Source organism: Piliocolobus tephrosceles, chromosome 6, assembly GCF_002776525.5.
Source record: "Piliocolobus tephrosceles isolate RC106 chromosome 6, ASM277652v3, whole genome shotgun sequence".
NCBI lineage: Eukaryota > Metazoa > Chordata > Mammalia > Primates > Cercopithecidae > Piliocolobus > Piliocolobus tephrosceles.
The window spans coordinates 78975063-78990199 of NC_045439.1; the positions used below are offsets into that span (position 1 = coordinate 78975063).

At 42.8% G+C, this 15137-nt stretch overlaps 2 protein-coding genes across 2 annotated transcripts in view; one reads left to right on the forward strand and one right to left on the reverse strand.

The window, feature by feature from the left end:
• Nucleotides 1–1338: 1338 nt before the first annotated feature.
• Nucleotides 1339–7163, reverse strand: LOC111552735. Its single transcript, XM_023227145.1, has 2 exons — nt 6305–7163; nt 1339–2402 (listed from the first exon to the last, which is right to left on the reverse strand). Exon 1 carries the CDS (start codon nt 6982–6984, stop codon nt 6430–6432), a length of 555 nt encoding a protein of 184 aa, XP_023082913.1. The 5' UTR covers nt 6985–7163; the 3' UTR covers nt 1339–2402; nt 6305–6429.
• A 253-nt stretch (nt 7164–7416) lies between these two features.
• Nucleotides 7417–15137, forward strand: part of FBN1 (fibrillin 1) — a 240448-nt gene continuing 232727 nt past the window's right edge. The window contains exons 1-2 of the mRNA XM_023227212.3: nt 7417–7546; nt 8175–8519. Coding sequence (XP_023082980.2) covers nt 8356–8519 — 164 coding nt within the window. The 5' untranslated portion in view covers nt 7417–7546; nt 8175–8355. The remainder of the gene's footprint in view (nt 7547–8174; nt 8520–15137) is intronic.

Below are 15137 nucleotides of genomic sequence, written 5' to 3' on the forward strand. Positions count from 1 at the left end.
CCCATGTAGCCAAATCCTACCCTCCCTTCAAGGCGATCTTCAAATCCCATTTCTTCCATTAAGTCTTCTGATTGGATCACCCCACCCCACCCCACCCCACCTCTCTCCTCTGTGGATCCCTGTCTTGGTGCCAGCCACTTTGGAGAGTCGTGCCCAAGCCAGGTTCTATGCTGGCCTTTTTCTTTAACTCCAGAAGTTGGTAAACTATGGCTGCACAGAGCAAATCTGCCCCCACCCCCTGTTTCTCTATGACCTGCAGGCTATGAATAGTTATTACACTTTTAAATTGATGAAAATGATCAAATGAAGAAGATTTCATTACACATGAAAATTATATGAAATTCAACTTTCAGTGTCCATAGACAAATTTTTATTTTTGTCAGTAAAATGCGTGTGGAAATTTGTTTTCTTTTGCCTTACGGTTCATGAAGTTTAAAGTATTTGTTAGCTGTCTGTCACTTTATAGAAATTTGCTGACCTCTGCTATAAGCACTCGTTTTCTCCCTCCTGAGAGAGAGCAGACTGCAGGATGGGCACATTTTGGTGGCTTCTGTAGCGTCTCCCATAGTCTGCAACACAAGATTGGTGTTTGGTAACACTTGTTGAATGGAGCTAAGAGAGAATGTTTTTAATTTGTGATGGATAAAATGTTATGTCCTTTCCTGCTGTCCAGGCCTCCGCTTTATTCGTCTCTGCTGTTGGGCTGGTATCTGTTATGTCTGGTAGAAAAAATGACAGGGAATACCAGGGTGGGTCACAGAACTCATGGAAAACACAAGTGAAATGAAGTCTGGGAACCAGAGCTTTTGTTTTGGGTGGAGAGCAACTGTTTGCTTTGGGGGATTGAGGTAATGAAAGTTATTTCAATAACATAATTCAACAGTTGTACATGCTTTCTGCCAGAAAGATGGTTAGGCAGACCTCACCCAGGGACCCCATCCACAAAATGCAAAGGTTAAACACTCAAATGCTGAACAAATTCTCCTCCCTGTTGAGCAGAAGATAAAACTATACATCCACCAGAGGTACAACTATGTAAAATGCACCATATGGACAAAGACGAGAGGCAAAATGAGAAAACTAAAAGAGGGTGGTTGGGATTATGAAAAACTACCTAAAAAAATCTTTTAGTTAAGTAGTTAAAATATTTCTAATAAATAAATTTTCTGAAGAATCATGAAAATGAAAACAATTCTCATTTTTTTCTAGCATGTATAAATTTTTACCTTTCTTTTAAACTCTCACCTTTTGCCCTCACAACACTAGAATTTTATATTGAAGTGGGAATTGCTCAGGATTCTTAGTATACCACACAAGCACAAACATATGCAAATTTTTCCTAAAACAAAGGTTTATTTATGTCATTTTAAACTGTTCTTTCTTAAGCCTGCATTATATTTTTGTAACTACAAAATTCCAAAATGGGAAGAACACTACTAACTTAGCACAGTACCTGCACTAAGCAAAGGCTTAGTTCATGATAGTTGTTGCTGTAAGGACCTCCTGTTATGCTCTAGCCCTTGTGATTCTTAGGGGGCAGAAATGGCATCCCTACACCAGTGAAGCCTCAGCTTCCAGCACAGTGTTTGGTTTTTAATCAAAATTGGCTACACAAATAAACTAACTAAACAATCAAAAAAAGGAAATGGCACATACATAGAGGTACTATCTATGCTAGCAATCAGGCAACTGAATTCCACCTTCAGCTCTTTAAAACTAAGACCCATTCATTCATATCCTCTCCTGAGTGGGAGTGATGGGACAACTGAGGCACAATGAGGCAATATCACACACCAGGGCTCTGTCAGTTGCTGGAAAAGTTGAAGCCTTTCTTTAACCCAGAGAATGATGAGGAAGAATGGCATGAGGTTTTAAGGTTGCCATCACATCACCAACTAGAAAAGTTCATTCAACAAATATTTATGGAGCATCCATTTTGTACAAGAAATTGTCCTATATTATGAGGGAACTAGAAGCTGAAGCAGAGAGGCAGAGACTTGTCTATGGCAGCTCTCTTGATCTCTTCATTTCCTGGAGTGATCTTGGTGATCCTGGAATCTTGCATGGATCTTGTAGCATGGAATAAATGAGGCTCACAAGTAAGATGCAATGTAGGCATTGAGGCATTGCTCTCAAGTAAGGCAGCAGTGAAACTCAAGGGATGAAGTCTTAGCTTCCAAGAAGACACAAGAGAAGTGTTGTGGATACTGGAAGTGACTCCCATTTGCATCAACCCTAGATCTTGACTGAGATTTTGTAGCCACAAATGAGGTAGCAGTGATGACATGAAAAGTTTCCTTGATTTGTCAAAGGCTTGGTTTTAATTACAGCTCTGCCTCTCCTCTTGATTTTATGAATTTGAGCAAGTTTCTTAACTCTTCTGAATGTGAGTTTATTCATCTCTAAAATTGAGAAAAATTATTTTCCATTATAAGGTTTTAATTATTTATCTATTCCTACATAATAGACCACCCTAATAAATAAGTAGCTTAAAGCAATGATCTATTTATTCTGTGGGTTAACTGGGCAGTTGTGCTGGTCTGCTGGGCTCACATATGTGACTACATTTAGTTGGTGGCTCAGGAAGAGTCTTGATGTAGCTGAGAGAGTTGGGGCTGTATCTCTTCACATTGTCTTTCATCCTGGACTTCTTGAAGGCCTATCCATCTCAGGGCAACATCTAATAGGGTAAAAGAGGAAGCTGCAAGATTTTTTAAGGCCTAGCTTTGGAAGTCATACAATGTTACTTCTATGATATTCTACTGGTAAAAGAAAAATACAAAGCCAACTCAGATTCAAAGAATTGAGAAATAGACTCTACTTCTTGATGGAAGAAGATAAGAAATATTGTGGCTATGTTTTTCAATCTACCAAAAGTTGTGGTAAAGATTAAACGTGATTATGTATGTGAACGTATGATTTTTCTCTCTCTATATATATGTAAGTAGGTGTGGTTTCTGGTAGGTGTGATACATGCATTATATTTTTATAACTACAAAATTCTACAATACTCACTAAAAGTCAGAAGCCAATTTTTGAAGATATAGTTGGCTCTATCATGAGTGATCTATTTGCCACTATCAATGGCAGGAACTGGGCTACATGAAAGTCTAGTTAGCTTTTTGTGAAGCCATGATTTAGTTTGCAAAGGAAGACTGAGAAGCTGATTTTAGAGTATGCTTCTTCCAAGTAAAGCTTGAAAATGCTTTATTTCAGTAAGCTCTAAACATCTTCAAAGTTCCTGAGATGGTGTAATGAACATGTGGATTTTTTTTTTTCCCCTGACAAGCATTAATGCCCTTCAATTTTTGGTGCATGACCAAAATAGTGTTTTGCCCATCTTTGATAGATGAACCCCTTTCCCGTGGCATGCAATCTTGTTCTGCTATCCATCGAGATACTCCATCATCCTTTGGCCAGGATTGTGCCCAAGTTCCCTAAATAGCTACGTCAAAAGGACCCTGTCCTTTGAATTTGAACTCTGAGGTGGAAAAAGATCAAAATGGTTGGAATTGATTTACTCACATGACATCAGCCTGAAGAGGTTCTCTGCTTACCATTATCCCAGAACTGTACTACTCCCCATTTTATCACAAAGTCAAGTTCAGTGAGCCATCTCATAACCTGATAATACTTAAAAGGTTTTTTTTTTTTTTTTTTTTTGCTTAAATTTTCCATAACTAGTTTTCTTGCTTGTAGACAAAGAACCTTTGCTGGCACAGATATTTATACAAGAGGTATAAAATGATGAGAGTGGCTTGAAGCTAAAAATGCCACAAGATTTCAATTGATCAAACAATAAACAAAGTATTTGTGTTTTGTCATAGTTTTCAGGACACTAGCAAGTTTCCTTGAATAAGGAATGTCACCTTGACTTTAATATCATACAGCTAGGGGGAGTAAGTACAATGGCTATAGAAAAAATATATATATTTAGGTTGGCGCAAAAGTAATTGTGGTTTCGCTAGTACTTTTAAATGGCAAAAACTGCAATTACTTTTGTGTCAACCTAATAGTTCACGATAGCAACAGAGGAAATATCCCTAATGGTCAGTCCTGACATGGCGCTTGGCATATAGTAGGCATACTGTAATCATGTATTAAAATTAATTAACTATTCAGTGAATGACTCAGTTAGTAAGTGCAATGATGTTAGAACAAGAGAGATGGGCATGAGCTAAAACACCTATGAACAAGAAGGAATTTGAGCAGGGTTTCTTAGGGTGAATAGAATTCTTTGAAATAAGGAGATGGAAGCAAGGAATTGTAGCCCGTGGACTTAATTTGCAAACAGCGCAAAACAACCTATTATGTAAAAAAAAAAAAAAAAAAGTCTGTGATAGGTTTAGGGAGAGTTGGGTCCTCAGTCATCTGGCATCAAGAAAATCTTATTGCAAAGACATAGATTTTTATTATTCATTACCGAATTTTGACATAAGTGGCATGCTACTCTAATATAAGTTGATTGCCTAGATAGTGGGAATATTTCTTGTATATTTAAAAATGCATTTACTTCCCCCTGTCTCCCCTTCCCCTGCAGATCTTCCACCATTGTGGTTAGAACATGAGACTTATTGCTCAAAGAGGGGAGTATATGGCTTGGAGCTGCCATCCAATATGAAGAAAGAATCTTTCCTTTATTGGAAAAAGAGGCCAGTGAATAAAGAGGAGGTTACGGGGAAAGCAAAGGCCAGATAAAAGCGTTTAATCCAAATCCCTCCCTTTGAGGTGAAACCCTGGAAGGTAGTTTGAGTTAGAAGTAATAGAAATGTCCAGAAATGTTGGAAGAGGAGACTTGCAGGGCACTGGATTTGGCCTTTACTTCCTGGGCAGAAGCCTTAGAAAAGGCTTGTGTTTGGATGCTGCTGTCCAACATGTCACTGAGTGTAAGATTCTGAGAGAGAGAGGGCACAGCATGTCTTGCATGCTGCTGGAGTACAAGGAAAGCACGCAGTTTCCAGATTCCCCTGTAGGTGCAGAGCAGCCCAGAAAACTGGTGGGCAGGGCAAGGCCTTTCTGGATGTCCAACAGCCCTGCTTTCTCCTCATCCATGGTCCCTCTGCTCAGATCCCTTTCCCAGTGTGAATTCCCTCCTTACATCTCCCTACCCAGGGAGCTTTAAAAAATATCCATGTGAAGGATCCACTACAGACTACTCAAATCAGAAACTCTGGGTGTTGGGGCCTGGTGTCAGAATTTATTTATTTATTTATTTATTTATTTATTTATTTATTTATTTATTTAGTTTTTGAGGCGGAGTTTTGCTCTGTTGTGCCCAGGCTGTTGTGCTCAGGCTGTAGTGCAGTGGCACAATCTCCATTCACTGCAACCTCTATCTCTCGGGTTCAAGCGATTCTAGTGCCTCAGCCTCCTGAGTAGCAAGATTTACAGGCATGCATCACCACACCTGGCTAATTTTTATATTTTTAGTAGAGATGGGGTTTCACGATGTTGGTCGGGCTGCTCTTGAACTACTGGCCTAAAGTAATCCACATGCCTTGGCCTCCCAGGCATGAGCCACCACGCCCGTCCTGGTGTCAGAATTTTTTTTTAAGCCTCTCATTATTTTACTGCATAGCCAGGGTTGAGAACTGCTATCCTAAGTAGAGTCTAGTTATGTTTTAGACTTAAGTTAAATATCATTTCCTCAGGGATCCCTTTCCTGATCAGCCCTAGCCTAGGTCAAGTCCCCTTGTTATATATCCTCCAAGCAAGCACCCAGTACTTATCCTGTCTGGTGCTCAACAATTGGACCATTATTTGTTTCAAGTGTGCTTTTCCTTGTTGACTACCTGCCGTGTGAGGGGAGACACATTTCTGCCTTGTTCACTAAATTGTTGAAGTAGCCAGGTTCAAATTGTTGAACCTGCCTTGTTAAAAATTGTTGAAGTGTAGTTCAACAATGCACTAAGTGGTACGCAGTTCGTGCTCAGTAAAAACATCTTGAATGAATGATCTCCTTTACTCAGCCAGGAGTGTGTGACCAAGGCTGTCATTCATGAATCTGCTAAGAGACCTTTTGCAGGTGAGACTTAGAGTAGATCACATACATACTTAGAGGATTACGGCTTTAGCTCAGCTCATAGTTCCCACAGTTTTACTGTTTCATCTTCATGTATCATAGCAGTTCAGCATGTCCATCATCACCATTATAACCCTGTGTGGTGGACACTACAAGTCCCATCTTATAATTGGAAAGAAGTTGAATAACTTGCCCAGGTCTCTCTACCCTACCCTCTGGGCCCCTTTACAAACGATTACAAATAAGGAAAATCCCTTTCAACAGGATACATTCCCAGCGTACCTCTTTGTGCTGAGCTTTTATTTTTGGCTCGACAGCGGGCTGGTGGCCGCTTGCAGGGGATTTTCTGGGGGTCTCCAGTTACAGCAGCCAGGACCCAGTGTGCGACTTCCGGCCTTCCTAAACTGTTAGAGGGTGCAGGCATCATCGGGCATTATCCATATAAGGATGCCACAAATACTATACCTTTCAAAGCCACTAAATTCACTGTGCCGTGCATATCCTGGGGAGAGGCAGCTGTGTGTGTGGGAGGGCGAGGGGACGGGGAGGGTGTAAGTAGAGTCCTCCAGATGAACCCCAATGTTAATCTGGGCTGGGCAAGAGGACCATCCCTTCACCGCTCCCATCCTAAATCCTAGGTTCCAACATTTACAGGCCCCTGGGTTGGACACCGACTTAGAGCATCCTGGATTCAGGCCTGGATGGCTTGAATTGAGCCTCAGAAGCGCCGCGTCTGGAGTGGGCTCTCGACAACCCGGGGCAAGTGGGGGCGGCAGAGCCCTCTCCTCGGTCGGCACAGCAGTCCCTGCCTGCGACGCGCCCAGTCTTAGCCTCATGGCCTCCGGCGTCTGCTGAGTGTCCGGCGGGAGAGGCGCAGGGAGCGCGCTACCGGGAGGCGCGGGCAGCGGGGACTGGTCTCCTCTCGGGCCAGGGCCTCCGGGACAGCCGTCTCCAGCGCGCATTCTTGGCGCAGGTGGAACAACTTTCTGCTGCGGCAGGGCTTCCCCGATCACGGGAGAGGCTAATCTCGGATCTAGACCTCCCAGCCGCAGAGCGGGCTAAAACCGCTACTCCACCTCTTCCCATTTCTCTCCTCCCCACCTCAAGACAAAAAGTCCCAGGCCGGGCAGGACCTGATCACCTCTGCCTCCTCCCACTGCGCTAATCCTGCGAGCGAGAGGCCCCGCGCCGAGGCGGAGGCTGGCAAAGGGGAGTGGAAAGGGAGGATGGATGGGGCCGGGGGGTGGGGTGGTGATGAGGGGGATGAAGGAGGGGGTGTCATTTTCTTTTTCTTTCTTTTTTTAAAAAAAGTATTTCTCTCGCGAGAAACCGCTGCGCGGACGATACTTGAAGAGGTGGGGAAAGGAGGGGGCCGCGGGAGCCGCGGCAGAGACAGTGGGTGCCACAAGCGGACAGGCGGCCACAGCTGGGACAGCTGCGAGCGGAGCGGAGCAGTGGCTGTAGCGGCCACGACTGGGAGCAGCCGCCGCCGCCTCCTCAGGAGTCGGAGCCGCCGCTTCTCCAGTGGGTGCAGCCTGGGTCTCGACGGGGGTCGGGCGGCCACCGGGGCTGGAGCTGCGGCCACGGAGGCTTTTGCGTTTGCGCCGCGCCGCGCCGAGGGCAGGGACAGGGACTGGGGTGAGGGGCTGTCCCGGAACGTCCACAGCTGGCGCTGGCCCTCCCCTGCCTGACAGCTTCCTGGCCCGGGACTCTTGGTGCCGCGCTCCGCGTCAGATGTTCGGGGGGCGGTGGCAGCGCCCGGAGTCGGCGGGGACTGCGCGGCGGGCTTCCAGCCTGGCGGAGAGGGCAGGCTGAGGAGTGGGGCGTTTAGAGCGCGCATCGCGCGCAATTCGTGCCACTAAAAAAATAAACCCAGAGAGCTCGCCCGGGGCTTAGAACCTTTGGGGACATGGGTACTTTGCGCTGCGCTCTTCTGGCGGGGCCCGGGAGGCCGAGGGATTGGCCGGGGCTGCTGCCGCCGGGGGCCTGGGCTTTCCAGCCAGCTGTGGACCAAACCGTCTTCCCTTACCCAAATTAACTGCGCCACGCGCAGGCGGCGCACGGGTTGGGCTCGGGAATGGGGACCGCGAGGCTTCAGCATCCCGATGCCCTGAAAGTCTCCCCGCCTCGGGGATTTGTCTCTGTGTTGCAGCTGGCAGGGGCCGCCTGAAGTGGGAGCAGCGCCTGGAGAAGGCGGGAGGAGCCCGGCCCGGGGGACGGGCGGCGGGAGAGCGGGACCCCGGCGGCGCGGTGCGCTTCAGGGCGCAGCGGCGGCCGCAGACCGAGCCCCGGGCGCGGCAGGAGGCGGCGGGAGCCGGCGGCGGCTCGGCATCATGCGTCGAGGGGGCCTGCTGGAGATCCTCCTGGGATTTACCGTGCTTTTAGCGTCCTACACGAGTCATGGGGCGGACGCCAATTTGGAGGCTGGGAACGTGAAGGAAACCAGAGCCAGTCGGGCCAAGAGAAGAGGCGGCGGAGGACACGACGCGCTTAAAGGGTAAAAGAACCGGTCCCCCCCTTTGGTGTGGGTCTCCCAAGTTTCAAGATCCAGAACAACTGGCAGGATGATTCTCCCTGTAGAAGACTCCTTGGCAAGACCTCCTGGGGGCACCTTAGAGGTGCTAGGGTTGTTTAGTCCCCACCCCGTTCGTGGTTAAACTACCTTGCCCCACTCCCAAAGATTTCTGCCCCAAAGGAGAGGACATGATTGAAAGGAATCTTAGGCCATTGTTGAGGCAGATTTTGGGAGGCGAGAAGGGTTCCTTGAGGAAGAAGGGGAGGAGTTGCGAGTGGGATAAGAGGAGAAGCCCATTCCTTTCCCTGCAATACCAATTCTGGTTGTGTCTAGAGGAAAGTACTTTCCTTGGGGTCATCTTGGTAGATGCTGTGTTTGAAAGGGGGCAAGGAAAGGAGGGGATTCCCATGAGAGTCAGAGGATAAATCACAGAGTAGTCGACTCTTCCGTAAATTATGTTTATTACAATTACGAATTGGGTTTTCTGGGCAGTGCTTCCTTTAGATGTCTACACTGGAAGCAGAACAGGGCAAGTGGTTCTGAGAACTGGTTTTTTTGGGTTGTGTGGGGCTCTCCGTTTCACTGCAGCAGTAAGGCTGCTGTGGCCGGCCGGGGGTATTTTTAACTAGGGGTGTTTGTATTATGTACATTCAGTTGACCATTTCACTGGCTTCCCATGCCGCTATTATAGATGTTTTGGCCGGAAAGATTTAAATTAGGCGGGTTGACTAAGGGTTGTCACTTTACTGTATTGAAGGACAGTGGGAATACATTTCCTTTAAGAGAAATTTGTTTGCAATTATTTAAGTTAAAGCCTCCATGGAAACAGCAGGATGGACTGTCAATGACCCCTTTTATCTTCCTGGAGGAGCCTGTTAAGTAAACTCTGACAGTATATATAGGGAGATTTTGTATAAATTCTTACCATCCTGACTGATGCTCTTTTCCTGAGTGGTTCTGTAGCTTTATTATGTGGCTCTGGGTCACCAAGTGATGGTGTCCACTTGGATATGTAGCTGATCATTTCACTTACTCTTTTTTTTTGTTGTGGGGTGTTATAGTCATGTATATGTAGTAAAATTTGTGTTTGTGTGGCCCAGATATGAGAAGAAAAAGTGCAGTAAACTCACCAGACCAGTTTTTGACTCCTAGTCTGGAGAAGGGACACGATGATTGTAAGAGCCAAGCACTTAGGCTGTGATAAAATAGCACAGAACATAGTTACGATTAATTCGGGTCCATCTTGGCCTTTCTGGAAAATAAATCCAGAAATCCGATGATGATGGAAGGAAGTTTGCTTATCATGGTAAGCCTGACCCTGATCAGACAGCAGACGTTTATTGTCCTGTGTGCAAAGCACATGGCAAGTTCAATAAGTAGACTGAGGCTCTGATTTTCATATGTTCTCAAGAGGACCTCATTTAGTCCAGTATTTTTCCTTCAAAAATACATTTCTCCTACATAATATTATCTTAATATCTATTCTGATAGAATTGCTCCTGTATATAAAGGAAGTGGGGATTTAATTCTGTGGCTGAAGATCTTCAGGGAGGTGTGGGGCCTGATCAGACATTTGTCTCATTTCTCTGGGCTGTCACCAACTAGTGTGTTCCCTTGGGAGGCACAGACTGAATGTGAAAAAAGAAACTAAGTTTTACTTTGTTGCTTAACAGGATGCCACACTTTTACTCACACTAGTGCTTTCTCTGTCTGGTTTTACATTTGTTTGTGATTATAGAGAGATACCTCTCTGTGCTCCTCACAGTATTTGATCATTAACACAGACCTTATCCTATTGCAAACTATTTATAAAGCCTTCCTAAAAACAGGGTATTAATAGAATTGTAATTATGTGTGTTCCTAATTCTCATGTTAACTATAAGATTTTATAATAAGTTATACACACACACACACACACACACACGGTGGGGGTGAAAGTAATAATTTAAAAATATATACAATTAAAAGTATTTCCCTGCCATCTTTCAGAGACCATTTTCTTGGGTATTTTTCTATAAATCTTATAGGCATATGTAAACGTGTACAGATACACACATAAATATATATGTATACATGTGTGTGTGTATCCTTTTTAATACATGGAATATATTGTACATGCAATATTCTGAACTTTACTTTTTATGTATCTTTAATTCATCCACCTGTTAACTCATATGGATCTACCTCATGCATTTTCTTTCTTTTTTTTTTGAGACACAGTCTTGCTCTGTTTGGTGCCTAGGCTGGAGTGTAATGGTGCAATCTTGGCTTACTGCCTCCACCTTCTGGGCTCAAGCGATTCTCCTGCCTCAGCCTCCAGAGTAGCTGGGATTACAGGCGCATGCCACCAAGCCCGACTAATTTTTTGCATTTTTAGTAGAGATGGGGTTTTGCCATGTTGGCCAGGATGGTCTCAAACTCTTGGCCTCAAGTGATCCGCCCGCCTCTGCCTCTCAAAGTGCTGGGATTACAGGCATGAGCCACCGCACCCAACCCCATTTTCTTGTTGTATAGAACCTCATTATGTGGCTGAAACAGTTCTCTAGTGATGGCTCTTTAGATTACATTGAGTCTTTTGCTATTACCAACTTTCTTCTGCATACCTGTGTTTACATACACATGTTTATATGTGGTATAAATTAGTAAAAATAGAATTGCTGGATCAAAGTCTTTCCCGTAGATCTTAAGCAAACCCCATTTCTCATGTAAAATTTGAATAACATTTTAAATTTATTCCCTCTGCTTATTGCCATTACAGTCTCATATGAATAAATCCTTTAATGGTGCCCTGCTGTATAAATCATCAGAAAAAGCAGTTATGTACTACATTTTTCCAGTTATTGCTTAAAATTTCTGTTTTTGTCTGTTAAAATATTACCAGCTTCAAAACTCACCTCTTTGGCTACAGTGAAACCTGTTTACCATTCTGATTGGAAATGCACAGTTTATGAAGTGAAAGTGATTTGTAACCCCCGAGTCTGCCTGATGCCCAGTTGGTGGCAGCAACTTTCAGCACCTCACTAATCTTTCCTCTAGTTAAAAGGTGCTTTAAACTCATCAGTATCTGCTGTGCACTGGTTCCTTCTCTCCAGCAAATACTGCCTTCTTGGTTTTCTCTGATGTGGCAGGTGACTACAAAATCCGCCTTGCTATTCTTCCTAAAATACGTATCTATGTTCCTTTTTTGCCAGCTCCCCTTCTTCCTGGATTAGAAACTGGCCTCATTTTCTGCTCACTGGATGTGTAGTCCCAGCTTATCTTCCTCTCTTCCCACCCTGTTGCAGGTGTTCCTTTTTTTTTTTTTTTTCCTTCTCTCCCCATTGGGCAGCAAAAGTTGTTCCACAGTGGAAATTTAGGCATCCTCGCGTTTCTTCCCAGCTTCTGCTATGTTTTCTTAGAGTAAATTGCCAATTTCTGTTTTTACGGGAAATCCTTTTTTAAAAAGGAATCAGTGTGGTCCCCATCCACTCTGCAAAAATTGCATTTTTTTCTGTTTTCAAATGAGAATTGTTCAAGTTTCAAAACTGTATGAAATAATACATGTATAGTAGTTTTCTTTTGCTTGGGCACTGCTTGATATGTGAAATGGGTTTATGAAAAATAATAAAATCCTAATGTTATTTGTTTGAATTTCAATTCATAGGAATTGTTCTCAGCTAAATTCTAAACTGTGATTAGGCAAAAAGTGTGGGAGACATTCCAAAAAAAAAAAAAAACACCCAACTGTACTTGAATAGCACTAGTTATGCACCATTTATTTATGACTGCCTTATCGCTTTAGCTCCCAAGTAAGGAAATATTACTGTTTCCTGTCAAAGGGAAAGGTTCTTCACAGTGAGATCTCCTTCCCAAACCTTGGAGAAGATGGATTGAGACTTCTGCCCTTGTCGTGTGGTTTATAGGTACATGAGACCAGTTGTATTTGACACAATTTGTCAACTTGTGCATGATTCCTTTTGGTCTTTATTTGTTTATTTTTTTCCAGAGGTCTTCTTGCCAGAAAAATACCCATGGAACAGTTCATACGCAGGGTAGGTTATGTGATGGCAAACTCCAAGGGATTAATTATGTAGAAGTCTGTTATTAAAATAAAGAACTGTAATAGGGAATACAGAAAAAGTTCTGTAGACTTCATAAAGTCCATTTTACTTTGTAAAGGAGACCTTAAGACTTCACCTGAAGTCAGATGGACTAATAATTAAGTATGGGAAAAGATTCTTGCAGGGGTATAGTTTCCATTTATTGAAAAGATTAAACTAAAATATCGGGACACAATTTTTCTTAAAAAAAGGATTTAGTATTCTTAAATAGAAGATTTCAGCAATTCCACACATGAAACAAGAAGGTAGAGACAAAATATTTATTTATGGGACTCATTTTGTAACATTGAAGGCATAGAGGTTGTTTATAAAAATGTATAAGTTGGTAATACAAATTAATTAAAACATACATCAGCCTACGGTGAAATGAGATGAGAGCTGATGGAAATGGAATACAGACTTCCCTTCAACTTTATTTGGCATTTTAAAGAATATTAAAATGTTCCTTTATTGTCTTGTGTAGCACACACTTTAAAAATTATAATATTATACTGATGACTCTAATCAAGCAAAATACTAAAAAATTATTACAGTATTCATGTACTAGTTTGTTGGTTTTCTTCCAATAAGCCAAACAACCAGCCTAACCACTTTGGGAGTTTTAGCTTTATTTTCAATGTGAAAATAAGATTTTAAAAATGTTTTCTTGAAAGAGAAATACATTCTTTTAACAATTTCTTTGTTTTTAAACACGAACCCAGCAAATGGGCCTGCTTAAGCAACCTAGAATTTTTTCCCATGAGATTCTTTGAAGAAACCGACATCAATAATATATCAGGCCTGAGTTCTGTGGCCTAACTCAGGCGCATGACAGTTTAGTGTCTCGTGATGTTCAAGTCGATTTTCTCGTTAGATTGTTAAATCATCAAAGTCAAGAATCCTATTATAAGCATTTTACCACTAACTTATCATTAAGTGGGGTTTCAAAAAGTTCATTAATTCAAGAAGGCTTGATTGAATGCCAGCTAGAGTTTAGTTCTGTGGAAGGCCAGAGACATACACCCCATGATCCTGGGAGTACTTCAGGAACCATGAGTGCACAGAAGGGTAGCATCCTTGGAAAGAGAGTCTGGTATTAAGTCTAAGCAAATACGTAATAACAATTGCAGCCATGGTAGGTAACATTTAGATAACTTCTATATGCTAAGCACTGTTCTTACTGTTTTGCATATGATAATTCGTTGAATCCTCATAGCCACTCTACAAGCTGGGTGCTTTCATAAGCTTCCCTTCACAGATATGAGAGCCAAGGTATGCAGAGATTAAGTTCTAAAGACAAAACTGAATGTTAACTTTTCTTTCTCCATTAATTTTAGTTATGGTTTTGGTTTTTCATTCCACCAGACAAAAATGCAGGCCCAAGACATTGGTAAAATTCCACTTAAAATTCCTAATATTCTTTCATGCTAGTTCACAAATCCTAAGTATGGTTAATCACATAGTATTATTTAGTCCAACAAGAAACTTTCTGCAAAGGCATTAATAAAACAGAAGGAATCATAGGATGTTAGAGCCAGTGGGACTTTGTACAGCGTGTGTATGATATTTTAATATTAGACCTTGACTTATATGAGGGTGGTAGGTAACCATTGCAGGCAGCCTGCTGGGCGTTGTCTGGGCTTCTGAGCTGGAGGCATTGCTCTTTATGTTGTTCAGAACCCTCTTGCTGTCATGTCCCCCGAGAGAAATTTCTCTCTGAATAGGGTTGCAAGAAGTATTTCTCTTTCCAGTGGAAATTGGTATGTGTCTTAAATCGTGACCAGTCATATGAGTTATTTGTTTCTTTTTCATTTTTTACCTTGGTTGCCTGTAAGCTCAGCCCAATTTTTTACATTACATTGCAGCCATAATGTTAAAAAAAAAAAAAAAAAGCTCTGAGGTATCACTTACGATTGTACTTTGCAAATACTAATTCCCTTAAAACGTAAGGCCTTTATGAGGAAGATTAAGCTTATTTATTCATTTAACAGATGAAGAAACAAGGGATGCAGAGTTTCAGTAATTACTCCAGGGACATAAACTAGTAAGTGGTAGAGTTGGGAAATCTAGCTTCATAGCTGGAGCTCTTGATCTTAATATTTTACTGCTTTTCAGTTACAATAAATCTTGTAGATGGTACATTTTTTTTCCATGCCCTTTATACCTTCATTTCCTAAGAATCTTCTCCCACCATTGCTATGTGGAAAGACTCAACATTTATTGAAGGCAGATGCTGTTACAAGCCAAGGGAAGCATCATTGTGGGAATGGGATTGATCAGAAGTGACTTTACAGTGAAAGTCTATTAGGGCTGGGCATGGTAACTTATTCCTGTAATCCCAGTGCTTGGGAGACTGAGACAGGAGGATTGCTTGAGCCCAGGGGGTTGAGGCTGCAGTGAGCTATGATCATGCCACTGCACTCTAGCCTGGGCCACAGAGCAAGATCCTGTCTAAAAAAAAAAAAAAAATTATCAGTGGTCAACAAGCTCACTTTTTTTGAAAACAGAGTTTTATTGAAAC